General features: G+C 50.8%; 1 protein-coding gene across 3 annotated transcripts in view; it reads left to right on the forward strand.

Moving 5' to 3' along the window:
- Window positions 1-14,524, forward strand: part of Klhl3 (kelch like family member 3) — a 125,802-nt gene that overhangs the window by 103,350 nt on the left and 7,928 nt on the right. For all 3 annotated transcript variants that reach the window (XM_076938919.1, XM_034510461.2, XM_076938920.1), the window contains 5 exons: window positions 4,302-4,419; window positions 4,797-4,994; window positions 6,983-7,084; window positions 9,714-9,842; window positions 13,726-13,866. In XM_076938919.1, coding sequence (XP_076795034.1) covers window positions 4,302-4,419; window positions 4,797-4,994; window positions 6,983-7,084; window positions 9,714-9,842; window positions 13,726-13,866 — 688 coding nt within the window. The remainder of the gene's footprint in view (window positions 1-4,301; window positions 4,420-4,796; window positions 4,995-6,982; window positions 7,085-9,713; window positions 9,843-13,725; window positions 13,867-14,524) is intronic.

Consider the following 14,524-nt stretch of genomic DNA (forward strand, 5'->3'; position numbering starts at 1 on the left):
AGTAATGACACCCAGTACCTACCTAATAACTCTGCTTGCTCTTTGCCAAGTCTGGTGGCAAATGCATTGTACTGCACCAGCCTACAGGCAGCACGTGAGAAAGGCCCTGGTTTTCAGATAACGCAGGTGCTGAAAGTGAGGCCTAGGGAGGTTGGAAGTCTTGCCTGTGCTCAGCAGCTGACTAGTAATGCCTGTGCTCAGCAGCTGACTAGTAATGCCTGTGCTCAGCAGCTGACTAGTGATGCCTGTGCTCAGCAGCTGACTAGTGATGCCTGTGCTCAGCAGCTGACTAGTGATGCCTGTGCTCAGCAGCTGACTAGTAATGGGCTCATGGCTGAGCCAAGATGTGTCTGACCCCAGTGCCCGTTGTCTTTCCAACCCTTTAGCCTCTCTTTGGGCTTTGCCCTCATGCTTTCTGGTTGACATGTGCCCCGCCCCAATTATTTCTGAATCTTGTCATCAGCTCCTGCCAGGGGTGCCTGTTGCTTAGAATCCTGCGTGGACCAGTCTTCTTTCTACTCTACTGGACACACTTCCTTCGGATGAATTTTTTGGTGTTAGCCCTGCGGCCCCACGCACCAGGGTAAGAGAGACTCGCTTCCTGCCCTGGCCCGAGGGACCGACTGGCTGGGCCTGCTTTCTGCCCAGCTCACCTGTCATGGAAGAGAGTTTGGACACACTCTACTCTTACCCCATGGAGAGAGTGTGCTCAGTCCGGGCAGCCCCCTCAGACCTGAGTGGACGTCCCCTGTGGCCAGGGTTGGAGTCTCCATCCACACGCGTTCACCATCTGCTCTGGTGTGTTTATTCTCATGGTCGGCCATTCTCCTGGAAGCGGAGTAGTGGACTCGAAAGAGTGTTGAATGTGTGCATTAGAACTCACTCTGCTGTCAGTGCCCGTCCTGAGAACCAGGCAGCAGCCTCACGGAGATAAACGGCTGTTTGACCTTCCATAGTAGCTGTGTTCACTTTGGGAGGTGCTAACGACCATCTTGTCAAGGTGGAGTTTATACTTGCCTATACTCAGGCAACCAGAAATCTCCAGCAAGTAGACCTGCAGCCCCCAACACAGTAACAACTGAGACCTGGGATCAGGACACCAGGGCACCTGTAAGACTCACAAGTACATTGAGGTTTGTAGGAGGGTTACATGACAGTCAGCTAGTTTATTGTTATCCAGAACCAGCTCTTGTGTTCCTTCTGACCCCTGCATACCTGTCCTTACCCAGGGTCACCTCAGCGGAAGGATCATTATGCTGGGCATGATGGGATAGCATGTGTCTGTAGTTCCACCAGGCTGAGGCAGGAGGATTCCTCGAGTCTAAGAGTTTGGGGGCTAACCCAAATGACAGTGAGACACTTAACGCAAGTTTTATGGAGGTTTGTGGACACATTGAGGGCCTTTCGGGCTGTGGGTCTCAACCTTCCCAATGCTGAGACCTTTTAACACAGTTCCTCCTGTTGTGGTGACCCCCAACCACAGAACTATTTTTGTTGCTACTTTGTAACTGTGATTTTGCTACTGTTCTGAACTGTAATGTAAAATCTGTGTTTTCCTGTGGTTTTAGGTGACCCTGTGACCACCCAAGGGGTCACCACCCACAGGTTGAGAACTACTTCTGTAGTGCTAGCCTAGAGGAAGGAGCTGGATCAATTCTCTGAAGTTTGCCAAGAAGCTGAACTCATTAATGTCCCCCTACCCCTCACTCTGTGGATGTCCATGACTTCCATTTAAACAAGACGTGGGGGAAGAAATGTACAATCTGACTTTTCTTTGAGAATGATTCTGCTGACTCAGACCAAGGACTCTGAGCTGAGGTTTTCAGGAAAGGCACATGAAGACTGGGTTTTGGGAGCACTGCAGCCAGATCAAGCCTGTGGTCTGGGAGCACTGCAGCAAGGCCAGGCCCATGGTCTTGGGAGCACTGCAGCGAGGCCAGGCCCATGGTCTTGGGAGAACTGCAGGGAGGTCAGGCCTGTGGTCTGGGAGCACTGCAGCGAGGCCAGGCCCATGGTCTTGGGAGAACTGCAGGGAGGTCAGGCCTGTGGTCTGGGAGCACTGCAGCCAGGTCAAGCCTGTGGTCTGGGAGCACTGCAGGGAGGCCAGGCCCATGGTCTTGGGAGCACTGCAGGGAGGTCAGGCCTGTGGTCTTGGTTTGCTTTGGAAAAGATTAGAGGTCAGAAGAAACCCTGAGCTTTGAAGACTTTGTCACCAAAGTCACTGTGGACCAATCCTAAAGAGCCAGTGACTGGTGATACGGGCAGTGGGGGAGTCTGGCATCATGGTCGGTCTTGTGTAATGGTTGCCAGTTGGGCTTTTCTTCTCCTGAGGTTTGTGTCCCCAGCAGTGCACACAGTATAGACGACCCCTCCTCTCTTGAGTGACATGTAGAGAGGAAGTAGAAAGCAGTGTGGTAATTCAGCACGGCAGAAACTGTTAATGGCATACCATCAAGAAATCCCTACAGGCCAGGGGATAAAAATATACGTCTCAGCATCTACTGATGCAGACCCAGAGCCCTGGCATCTCCCCCTGGTTTGTGGGGGAGGATTAAGAAACCAATTCTCAGCCTTGCTCTGGGCCTGCTGAATGGAAGGAAACTCAAGGCAGGGCCCAGCACTTTGTGTTTTTGCAACCCTGAAGTCTGAGGACTGCTGTGTGAATAAGGGCAGGCTTTGCGTGATGCTCAACCCCGTGGCTTATGCTGGCTGGCCGGGACTTTCACACTTCCCTGCCTCTTAAGAAGGGTGTTGGAATGCCAGGATGGGGTAACAATGGTGGCAGTGCGTGTCTGCTCAAGTTTATCAAAATATGCAGACTGTTGTTATCTTTGGCACCTTGGTTCTTATTTGTTGGTAGCATGTAGGATAGTTCCGATAGTTCCGCGGGCATCGGTGTCACAAGAAAGTACAGTCGTTCATTAACAGCCAAAAAACCGGCTTTGCTCTGATTTGGCCACACCCAGCGGTAAGAAATACACACAAACTGCTATCCAAAATGTACATTTAGCGTGTTTAACCAGGACAGATATTTCATAAAACAATATCCAAACTGTGCATTCCCTGTGCCGTTCATTTTGATGAGTTCTGGTCACGATCCAAGTCGATTTCATGACTCCCTAATGAGGCGCAGCCTGCAGGGGGCAGTGTTGACGTGGACTCCTGTTTCTGTCTAGAACAGGAAGAGGAGCCATGGCAGCCTCATGTCTATGTCAGTGGGCTTGGGTTCCCTGTCTGCTCTGCCCCCGTTTGCTGAGTGACCTCTGGCCGTTTACATGTGGTTTCTGGACTTCACATTCCTCGTCTTTAGTCACAGTGACAAGCGGATGACAACCCATATCGCATGCCTGGCTGTGTCAGCCACAGTCTTACTTGTAGGAGAGAAGCACACACACACACACACACACACACACACACACACACACACACACACACGCACGCACACACGCACATGCACACGCACGCACGTGCACACACACACACACTTTATGTACCATTTTTTTCGAAGCACTGTCAGTTAAGTAACTCTGATAGCCACCAAAACCACCAGAGTGTTTAGAAATTCTTTTTTCTTTACCATAGGAGATAGGTACCCTCTGCAGTCTAGATATTTAGAATACTTATGTGCTGAAATATTATCCTAAAAGTGTATCTAAAAATCCGTGCTTTCCACCCAAAATACGTTTGTCTCGGTATAGAGATTGTGCTCATTACATCTTGTGGGTACTGAGCTTGTAGAAGATGCTTTTGTTACTACAGTATCCCAGGTGAGGGTGTTTGGAAGGTGTGCGCCTATACTTTTACTGGACTTGACGTGCAGGCTTTTCTTGAATATGTACCTCCCCCCCCCCCAATGTCTAGGGCTTTGTCTTAGGGTTTTACTGCTGTAGACAGACACCATGACCAAGGCAACTCTTATAAGAACAGCATTTAATTGGGGCTGGCTTACAGGTTCAGAGGTTCAATCCCTTATCATCAAGGCAGGAGCATGGCAGCATCCAGGCAGGCATGGTATAGGAGGAGCTGAGAGTTCTACATCTTCATCTGAAGGCTGCTAGGAGAAGACTCGCTTCCAGGCAGCTAGGATGAGGGTCTTAAAGCCCACACCCACAGTGAGACACCCACTCCAACAGGGCCACACCTTCTAATAGTGCCACTCGCTGGGCCAAGCATAGTCAAACCATCACAGGCTTCCCCTTCATGTCTATAATTCTGCAAGCTGACAAGCAGCACGTGGAAGGACCACGGGTTGGCCATCCATTCCCTTGTGTGTTAGTTACTGTGCACTTGTCTTTCCTGAGGTCATGATTGTGGTTGGTGGCCAGGCACCCAAGGCAATCCGCAGCGTGGAATGCTATGATTTCGAGGAGGGCCGCTGGGACCAGATAGCCGAGCTTCCGTCCAGAAGATGCAGAGCAGGTAACAGCCCTGGCCAGCCCCGATTCAGCTGGGTTCCCAGCAGCCCTTCCCCACCTGGTGTCTGCCTCATGATGGCCGTGGCAGCCATGGAGCCTTGCTCCTTATTTCTGCAGACTCCCCTGATTCCCACCTGCACCGTGGGGCTGCTTGCTTTGAAGTCAGTTCTTATGTACTTGTGAGTTTAAGCCAATTCTGGAATATGCTCATATCAGGTGAAGTTAGACAAACCGGGGAGAGCTGAGTCCCATGGTTACCCACAGGTACCTCGAGCTGGTGGTGGCTTCCCTAAGAGGCAGTCATATGCCCACCTTGTTACCCATCAGGTTGGGCAGTCATTCCCTTCCCCGACTCTCACGCCCTGTGTTCTTGTGTCTCAGGTGTGGTGTTCATGGCAGGCCACGTGTATGCCGTGGGCGGGTTTAACGGTTCTCTGCGGGTACGGACAGTGGATGTGTACGATGGAGTGAAGGACCAGTGGACGTCCATTGCCAGCATGCAGGAGCGCCGGAGCACGCTGGGTGCGGCCGTGCTCAATGACCTTCTCTATGCTGTCGGAGGTTTTGATGGCAGTACCGGTAGGTCCAGGTCACATCGCCATACCCTCTTCTCTGGGCAACCTAGCTTTGCCCGGTCAGTTCTTGGGCTAGTCTCTGTGCCTGGTAGCAATGCCCCAGGAATGAACCCATCAGATCGAGTGAACTCTCCTTCGCTGACATAAGATGCTGAAGTAATCCTCATATACAGAAAAGGTATCCTGTGGCTCCCCACTGTGCAGGTTTCAGTCCACAGCCCCTGTGGCCCTGTGATGAGATCTCTCAACATGGTTCAGCATGGCCACGTGAAACTTTATTAGTCAGGAAGCAAGAGGAAGGGAAGAGACTGAGATCTTAACACCTCAAGGGTCACCTTCAGGGCTAAGGATCCTCTCCTAAAGGTCCCGCCCATTCCCAGCACCACTGCCTAAGAACAAGCCTTCAGTGTAACTGTGGCTCTCTAGGGCACTCAAGATCCACTCGTAAGTGCTCCCTCCTCAGTGACTCAGTCTTAGGGGCAGAAACAAGACTTCTCATGCCCTGCAGCCATAGCTGCTCTGTGACATGATGTGTCCTGAGGATGACCCGACACTCAGAAGGGTTCCTTTCTTACCTCTCCCACACCTAACCTGTTTCCTTAGAGCATCATGCAGAGGAAGGGATTCACTCTGATGGGATCGCTAGTCTTAGCAGCTGAGGGACCTTAAGATGGGGGCTTTAGGTACTTGGCTCAGAGCATGCACTGCATCCCATTGGCCATCATTCTTCTACTGCCCCACAGAGCCCTGCAGGCTATGCCACTGTTCGGGGGCTCTTCACCCCCACATTTTATCTCACTTCAAATTTGCAGCCTGGGGTCTGGAGGCAGAGAGAGAGAGAGAGAGAGAGAGAGAGAGAGAGAGAGAGAGAGAGAGAGAGAGAGAGAGAAGGGGGAGAGAGCGCAAGCATACTGGCTGCTCTTTCATGGGTCCTAAATTCATTTGACACATCCATGTGGCAGTTTACAAGCATCTGTATCGGATGCCCTCTTCTGGCCTCCACAAACACTACACATATGCAGTGCACAGACATACCTGCGGGCCAAACACTCACACGCATAAAAAAATGATTTTAAACATTTCCGTTTGAACTGTTAGTGGGTATGAGTTTGGAGAGCGGTCATCTGTGCTCACATTGACAGACGAGTTACCGAAGACCTGACCCCATCTACAGCGGTAGTCTCTGGCTCCGAGGGAGGGAAATGCTATGTTGTTTGTTTGTTTGTTTTTGTTTTGTTTTTCTTTACCGAGCGTCTCTCAGATGGCTTCACAGTGAGCATGAGCTAGGGAGGGCACAGATGATTACTGCAGCAGAAGTTCTGCTGAGGAGAAAGCCTGGCTGATGCTGTATTACTCCAGAGAGGAAGCACAGAGTGCAGACGTCACTGTTCTCAACTTGGTCTGACTGCACACAGACACTGGGGCCGAATTCCTTAAGATCCTCATGGCTTCCCCTGTGATAACAGTATAGTTGTTATGACTCCAGCCAGGAAGCTGTGTCCCTGGTAGCAAGAAACAGGAAGGGGTCACCCCTGCATCAGAAATGCTAAGAGTACCCCAGAAATCTCCATCAGATCTCTGCCTAGGGCTCAGGGTCACCCACCTGCATGGGATCTTGGGGGGTACACTTTTAGCCACCCAGCTTGTAAAGTAGAGTAAGACACGGGAAGAGGGGTCAGGACTGGTGCCCAGTGGGACATCCTATTTATTTGGGATCAAATGTCCCATTCTGTAAGTTTAATGTTCATACCTGTAGTGCAGTTAGGGTGTACCACTTGCTGACTTATCACCTTCCTTGCTCACAGAACCGTTGGTAGTCAGTGGTCACCTTCTGCAGACTGAGAAGTCACTGTGGCCACACGCTAGGCAGAGTTGTACCAAGCTGGATATCAAGTCTGTAGTCCTGTCTTGGTCTCTTCCTGGCCTCCCTGTTCCTCACACATCAGGGCGAGGCCCATGGCTGTAGCAATCCCATGATTCTCTTCTCCCCAGGCCTGGCATCCGTAGAAGCCTACAGCTACAAGACCAATGAGTGGTTCTTCGTGGCCCCCATGAACACACGGCGGAGCAGCGTGGGAGTGGGTGTTGTGGAGGGTAAGACGTAGCAGAGGGTGGTGACTGTTCCTACCCTAGCCTGTGGGTCTTGTCCTGAGTCCAGCACTGTGCTTGATGCTCTCTCTACTGTGGGCTCCACTCCTTCAGGTCACTGACTGGAGTTAAATTCATTGTCTCTAGTAAACAGATGAGGAGGGCTGAGACTCGGTGGGGAAGCTCCTGAGCCAAGGCTAAGAGCGGGGTCAGCAGGTTAGGAGAGAAAGAGGAGACTTGGGGGAGAGTGACAGCCTGTCCCTTGGCCACCTATACGCATAACAGTGGGGGATGGGAAGGAAGTAGGGAGCTCAGAGTCCAACATACAAAGTGGGGTACATTAGAGTGGGGGGGGTGCTACTTATGCTTGGTTAATTCTCTCTCACTTTCATGTGTTGCATGCTGGCAGGGCCATGAGAAAGGCGGGGCTTCTTTTTCTCAGGTCTGACATTTCTCAGGCTAGGCTAGGTGTGGGGCGTGGCTGAGGCAGGAGGGCATGCCCAGAAGTTTGTAAAACATCTTTTTCTCTTAATTATTCTTTCGAGTCCTCTGGAAGAACATAGGTGGGACTTCGATTTTTCTCAGCGGGAAAACCGGGTCCTTGTATTATGATAGTTAACAGCAGAGTAGTTCTGGAGGTCTTCTGACTCCTAATCTGGATTGGAAGACTGGTCTCAATTGCTGATAGGTAGTTTGTGAGCTCAGTACTGAAGCAGAGGCTGGTGTCCCTCTATCAGGATAAATTGTATCCTCTTGAAGAGATACAAGTTGATTTATCAGCCAGATCTGAGAGCTTTGTCTAGCTAGCTTCTCATTTACCTTCTTGTTCCTCAGCCAGGAACGGCAAACAGACCCGGGGTTAAAAACAGCAGACTCTTGCATGTACGCTCAGGGAGAGATGTTGAGTGAGCTGCTTGCTTTAGCTGATACAAGTCTGGGTTAGTGGAGGTGTCTTGATGGTAGAGATGGAAAATATTGCCCATGTCAGGGCTGTGTCAGTATGCCTGCTTGCAGAAGGACAGGCAAATGGCTTGCCCTGCAGGTGTAGAGGAAAGCTGGGAGGTTGTTTCTCTCTCGCCTGTCCTGCACCTGCCACTCTTCGGGCTGTGTGCTGCCAGCAGAAAGTGTTTCTAAGAATGTGTAGGAGGCACTGAAGTGGTCTGTGCTTCATAATGGCCGAGGACTCAGCTTTCCACACGGGCGTTCTCCAGGCACGTCCTATCCATGCCAAGGTTATGCAGCTGGAATGACCCTTATCAGAAGGAAAGTTACAGAGATGGGACCACCTGAGCTGGCACTCACGGAGAGAGTGGCCCGTGTGAATTTGTTTGTCAGCTTTGACCTTGTAATAGAGGAGCTATGCATGAGTCCTTTTTCAGAAAGGTCAATTGAAAAGACTTGGACTAAAACACAGCTCAGTGATACAGGACTGCTGGATCAGTAGCCTTGATGCTACAGCGTTGTTTTGGGCCCAAGAAGCTAACTATGTAATCGTGGATTTTCACATCCTGGTTGTACCCTCCATGTTAGGGACTCATAAATGCCCCCCGAATTCTTAAGTAATTCCAACCCTGTGCTCATTTAGCCTGCAGCCAGTGCCAGTTTGGTCTGTGGCTGGTGTCATGGTATCCTCCAGCTCTGATGTCCATAGGTAAAGAGGACTTCTCTCTCTGTCCCCTCAGAAGGAACCTCTTATCGTACCTAAGACTAGATGTTAAACTCCATATATTTGAGTCCTTGTCCTCATAGGTCAGATAACTATTTCCCCCTCTTTGTTGCACCTAGCTCCCAGCCCCAGCTGGAAATGACTCTCCTACAGGAACTCAGTGTTATTTTTATTTAAAAATAGTTGATGATACTTCAGGGTTCTTGTATACGGCTCAGAGAACAAAGTTGGCCTGCAGAAAAGCCCCAGCTGGGCTGGTGAGATGGCTCAGTGGTTAAGAGCACTGACTGCTCTTCCAGAGGTCATGAGTTCAAATCCCAGCAACCACATGGTGGCTCACAACCATCCATAATGAGATCTGATGCCCTCATATGGGTGTCTGAAGACAGCTACAGTGTACTTACACAACATAAATAAATAAATTCTTTAAAAAAAAAAGAAAAAAGAAAAAAGAAAAGTCCCAGCTGCCTCAGCCCTGGGTGCACACAGAGTGTTGTAATCATGGCTTGGGCCAGGCTCGGGTTCCCACAGAAGAATATTCTTCTGCATTCCCTTCACTGGTTAGTGTGAGCCTACAGCCAGAAAGCCGCATGTGTGCTCATGGCGGAGAGCCTCGTAGCTTCCAGTGTTGCTGTCTTCTAGGTGTGTTTTAACCTAGTTAAGTCTGTATCGAACCCCAGAGATGCTGAATGGGTGGTCTGTGCTGGGTACCTGGGCCTCTTCAAGTGGGTGCTCTGTGCTGGGTACCTGGGCCTCTTCAAGGAAGCTTCACCATTGCTTCTCAGCACCTCAGGGCTTCAGAGCAGATAGAAGGTGGGGGGAGGTGTGCCCTGTGTGTGGAGAGCAAGCCGGGTCCTCCTGGAAGAAGGAGACAGAGCTACCTCTGTGGGTTAAAAATGGAGCACCAGCCAAGCTCCTGTTCCACCTCAGTGCCACCAACACTAACCTCAGTCACTTGGCCTATTCCAGGGAAGCTGTATGCTGTTGGGGGTTACGACGGGGCTTCCAGGCAGTGCCTGAGCACTGTGGAGCAGTACAACCCAGCCACCAACGAGTGGATATATGTGGCGGACATGAGCACCCGACGCAGTGGCGCTGGTACGTGAGAGCCTCGGGGTACAGGAGAGCTCGGGGTGGGGGTACAGGCTGAGACTAGAGACAAACCACCGAACTGTGCCTTGTTTTCCCTCACTCTGTCTACTCCTCCAGTTGTAAGTAACCATCCCACCGCCACATGTCCAGAGGCACACAAGGATCAGCCTTTCCCAGGGACTTCTTGCTCAGCATAGAAGGCTTGTTGTCTTCACTGCCCCGGTTTGTGTTTGTTAGAGACAATTTCTCCATGGCCCAGGCTATACTAGAGCCTTGAGATCACCAATAGCTATATACTATTCCTTTCGTCTGTGCTTGGGCCTTCATTTCTGGAGAGTACAGGCCTACTGTGTGGCAGGTGATGTCATGATACACATATTCTTCCCTTTCTTCCTCTGACTCTCACTATGTAGCCCAGGCTGCCCTCAGACTTGTGACCTCATGCTTCAGCCTCTGGGATTACAGAGATGCCTGGCTGATCCTTCACCCACCCACTCCTCACCTCACCTCAGTTCACCAATACTGATTCCTCTGACCAGAGTTTGAAAGTCAGTCCCACCTGAGATGAATCACTTTGCCCAAGGTTATAGAACTGGAGGCTTGCAGAGTTAGAATTCTCTTTCCAAAGTAATTGTTTTTAGCCTTCTAATAATGAGCCTTCTCCCCCTGGGAGGACAGCTGCTACTGCCCTGGCTTTAGCTAAGCAGCCTAGCTGGCCTGCCTGAAGCCGGTGTCCGGGAGTAAAGGCCAGCATAGTAGTGTTTACGGTGGAGATAAGCCTTGATCTCCTACGCCCATATTTTCTTGCTTTGTTTCTCCATCATGGCGAGGTAATGACCTCCCAGATGCTTTTCTATTTCTGTCATGTGGGGAAGTCCAGGCACTTAGGAGTCTGGCAGCCCCATCCTGTCTCCTCTGTCTCTCCTATCATCTCAGGAACCACAGTTTGTGAGAGCAAGCCGGGGCCTTGGCCAGTTCCTGGGGCTCCTGGTGACTGACATGATTTTGGTTTGGGGCCAGTGAGAAGGCCTCATGATTACAGGAAAGATGCTACAGGCTCTCCACATACCCATCCTCCCATCCCATTTATTTTTGGAAACTGGACTATGACCATACATATCCTCATCTCCAGCACTTTGTGAAAAACAGGTTGGCTTAAGTTTTTTTTTTTTTAAAGAGAAGTTTTGTGTACACATTGGCGGGCCACGAAGTTGAATGTCTGCACCATTCCATTTCAGAAGCGCTTGTCTGGAGTTCTCTGGGGGAGCCACATTTGCTAATCCTGACAACCTGGCCCCTCGTGAATGCCTTCAAGTCAAGAGACCTAAGCTTTAGATCTGAGTGTGCTTGACCTTGCCACGTCAACTTGAGCAACCCCATTCCCCATCATTGGCATTTAATACCTCAGCTGTACAATATGCAGGCTGCCCATGTTCCCACAGGGCCAGCTCCATTCATAAATCCTGTGATTCCCTCCACCCACTTCCTGATGTAACTATAGCTTCTAGCCCCTTCTATTTACTTTCTGAAAATCCACATGTGACTTGGGCCACGGGACTAAAGGCCTGCGGTGGTAATGTTGCTTCTGTGCTGGCTGCTCAAAAGGTGGTTGGGATGGATGTCACCTGGCCCATCCTTGGCTAGAGGCCCCAGACAATGCCATTACCGCTGCTTCTGTTTCTGGGAGGCCCAGACCTTGGCTGGGAAGAGCTCTTTGTTCAGATTACTGTGGAACCCTGTCCTTGGACAGAACCCTGTCCCCGGGTCCCTTTCTTCAGCCTTTCACTCTGATAAAGAGTTAGGGATGTATCATTGCTAGCACTGGGAGCCTGTGTGTTTGTCTCCGTGGGTGCTGGTGATAGCCAAAGACCTGGAGATGGAAGGCTCTTTGTTTCAGCTCCCTGAGGACCGGTGTGGCTCTACATGGGACTCTGTGAGCAGGCTGCTAAGGGATGTGGAAGAGTTGCTAGGAGAATGTCTGGGTGGTTCTTAGCTCCCTCATTAGTGGACACCACAAGCAGAGAGATGGACATGGTGAACCATCTTAGGGTTCTGGAAATGTCAGCTCCTGCTCACCCTGGAGGAAGGGAAGGTGAAGCAACTCAGGGCCTACTGAATTTTCTGAATCTCACAACCTGACACCAGCCATTGTTGGCACAGCAGCACCATCTGCTGCTAGTTTAGGGAAACTGCTAGGAACCACTGGAACCCACAATAACTTCTGGCCGGGATTTTACATGACACCCTGTCATTTAGATAGTATCTGCAGGAGCCGGTCACCAGCAGCTTCAGGGAAACAGACCAGGACAAGACATAAGCAGTTCCTGGCCTCAGGAAGTCTGTAGCCTCCAGATCCAGCCCCTGGACCCACAGCCTGGCTGCACATTGCATTCACCAAGACATATCTTTGGGCTTCTGACCAGTGTCTCTGGGACTAAGGTTATATTTTTCCAGAAAGTACCCAGAAGAAAGGATGCATCCTGTCCACAGAAGGCAATAGTCCACTGAATCATGGGTCCATTCCAACTCCCTCACTCCAGAAATGGGAAAGAGTAAGGGCCACCCTCTGGGGTGTTGGAGAGGCAGGTCCAGGTGTCCCCACTGCCAGGCAAGCCGCCCTCACTAGCCTTCTCTCTTCCTGCATGGCCTGAATCTCCTCAGTCTTGCAGCAAAGAACTGCTCAACTGCCCCGGCCCCCAGGGCAGGTCTGATGCCTTCTGCCATCAGGGAGAAGAGGGGCTGAAGGAACAGGCTGGCAGGGTGTCTCCCCAGTGATGACCTCAGCACCTGGCTCTGTCTCAACAGATACATGGGTGAATAATAAGATGTTGAGGAAAAACAAGGCAATATGAATACGCCGAAGGGGAGCTGGGGCTTGGCTGACTGTTGAGATTTAGCATCTTTTCACCTTAGTGGATTTCTTAAAAAAAAAAAATCCCTTTGCTACCCCTGTATATGTATACACACATACATATTTACATTTTAAAAGCAGAAACGGGGTGGGGGCATTACCTTGGCTTTGCCCCTCATTGTTTGCCAGCTGCCTGTCTTACGGGGAGCCGGGCAGGGCATCATGGCATTTATTTTACAGTCTAGGGCGATGAGGTCCAGGGAGACAGAACTTGTTCCCCAAGTCATCCTGCTGGCAGTGGCATCCAGGGCTGCATATGAGACTGAAAGATAGAAAAATCATAAGTTGATCCCCTGAACCCTACTATTAAAAGCAAAGACATAAAAACCTGTAAGTCAAACACTGTGTTGCCTCAGTCCCAGGAAATTAGCTGACCATTTGAACAGATGGCCCTAACTAAACAAACCATAAGATGTATGGTGTCAGGATGCTATGGGCCCGAGATTAGCCTGGCCGCGCTTTGAACTAACAACCCTGAGACAGTTGGTGCCAGGATGCTAAAAGTTCGAGATTAGCCTGACCCCCTTGAACTGGAGCTCATGATATATAGAGTGAAACTAGTTTGAAATAGCCAATTATAAAGTGACATACCATCCGTCTTAAGAATTTGAGATCAAATGTATCGATGACCTAGTGACCTGTTCCCCCTCCTTCCCCCTTCCCTAACTCCACTCTCAGCCTTCCCCCTTCCCTAACTCCACCCCCACCTGGTTTGTAGATTTCCCCCTTAAAAGCTACAAAATTCTTTTGTTCGAGGCTGAATTCCTCTGCCCCTGCGTGGGCTTGAAGGGAAGACAGCCCTGGCTAGCCAGTAAACCTCATGCGATTGCATCAAGTTGTGTTTCTCGTGAGTGATTTGGGGTGCGTCTGCAGTTCTCTGGGGATCGTCAGTTCTTTTTTGAGTGGGCTTTACAAGACCTCTTAGGTTCTAGTTCTCGTCATGAGCCTGAGGCCAGGGCACTGTGCTATGCCTTTCAGGGGTCGGGGTGCTCAGCGGACAGCTGTATGCCACTGGGGGACATGATGGACCCTTGGTGAGGAAGAGTGTTGAAGTTTACGATCCTGGGACAAACACCTGGAAGCAGGTGGCGGACATGAACATGTGCCGGCGAAATGCAGGTAATGTGACTGCTCTCCTCTCTCCTGGGGGGTCACAGTTCTTCCCTCTCGATCTGAGTGATAGGAAGAGGGGCAGGATTGCCACAGAGGTAGCTGAGCTTGTAGTCTGAACATAAGATTGGCTGTTTGTCTGTCCCATAGCCTCTGAGTTAGGGGGAGGAGGAACCTGGAATCCAAAATGGAGGCCTCAAGGTCCCCGGCTGAGACTCAGCGCAGTTTCTCCCTTCTCTCTGATGGTGACTGATGTCCACATTCACCAGTGCTTGTCTGAGGGCTCTGCAGTGGCCATGTCCAGGGTGTGTGGGTCCAGGCCACACAGTGGTGCTGTATTGTGTTTTCTCTGCCAGTGTCTGGCTGAAAGATCCCCACACTTCCACAGTGTCCAAGTTCCTTCCCGGCAGGAAAGCCAGACCTCACCTGATCCTCCTGTGTTATCTCTGTTTTATAGTCTTTTACTTCCTGTCCCAGAATACCCAGCAGGCTCTCCTGTAGTCGGGACAGCCCTGCCAAGCTGTTTACTGTCTTGCTTCTTTGCTCTGGCGAAAGGTGGGTTGGCTTTGCCTGCCGCCCCAGGCTGGACTGCCTTAACAGGTGCCTCCAGGGCAGGTATTACCTGTTTGCTAAACTCACTCTGGCTGACTTGTTAGCAGTGTAAACA

This window comes from Arvicanthis niloticus, chromosome 8, assembly GCF_011762505.2.
Source record: "Arvicanthis niloticus isolate mArvNil1 chromosome 8, mArvNil1.pat.X, whole genome shotgun sequence".
Taxonomy (NCBI): Eukaryota; Metazoa; Chordata; class Mammalia; order Rodentia; family Muridae; genus Arvicanthis; species Arvicanthis niloticus.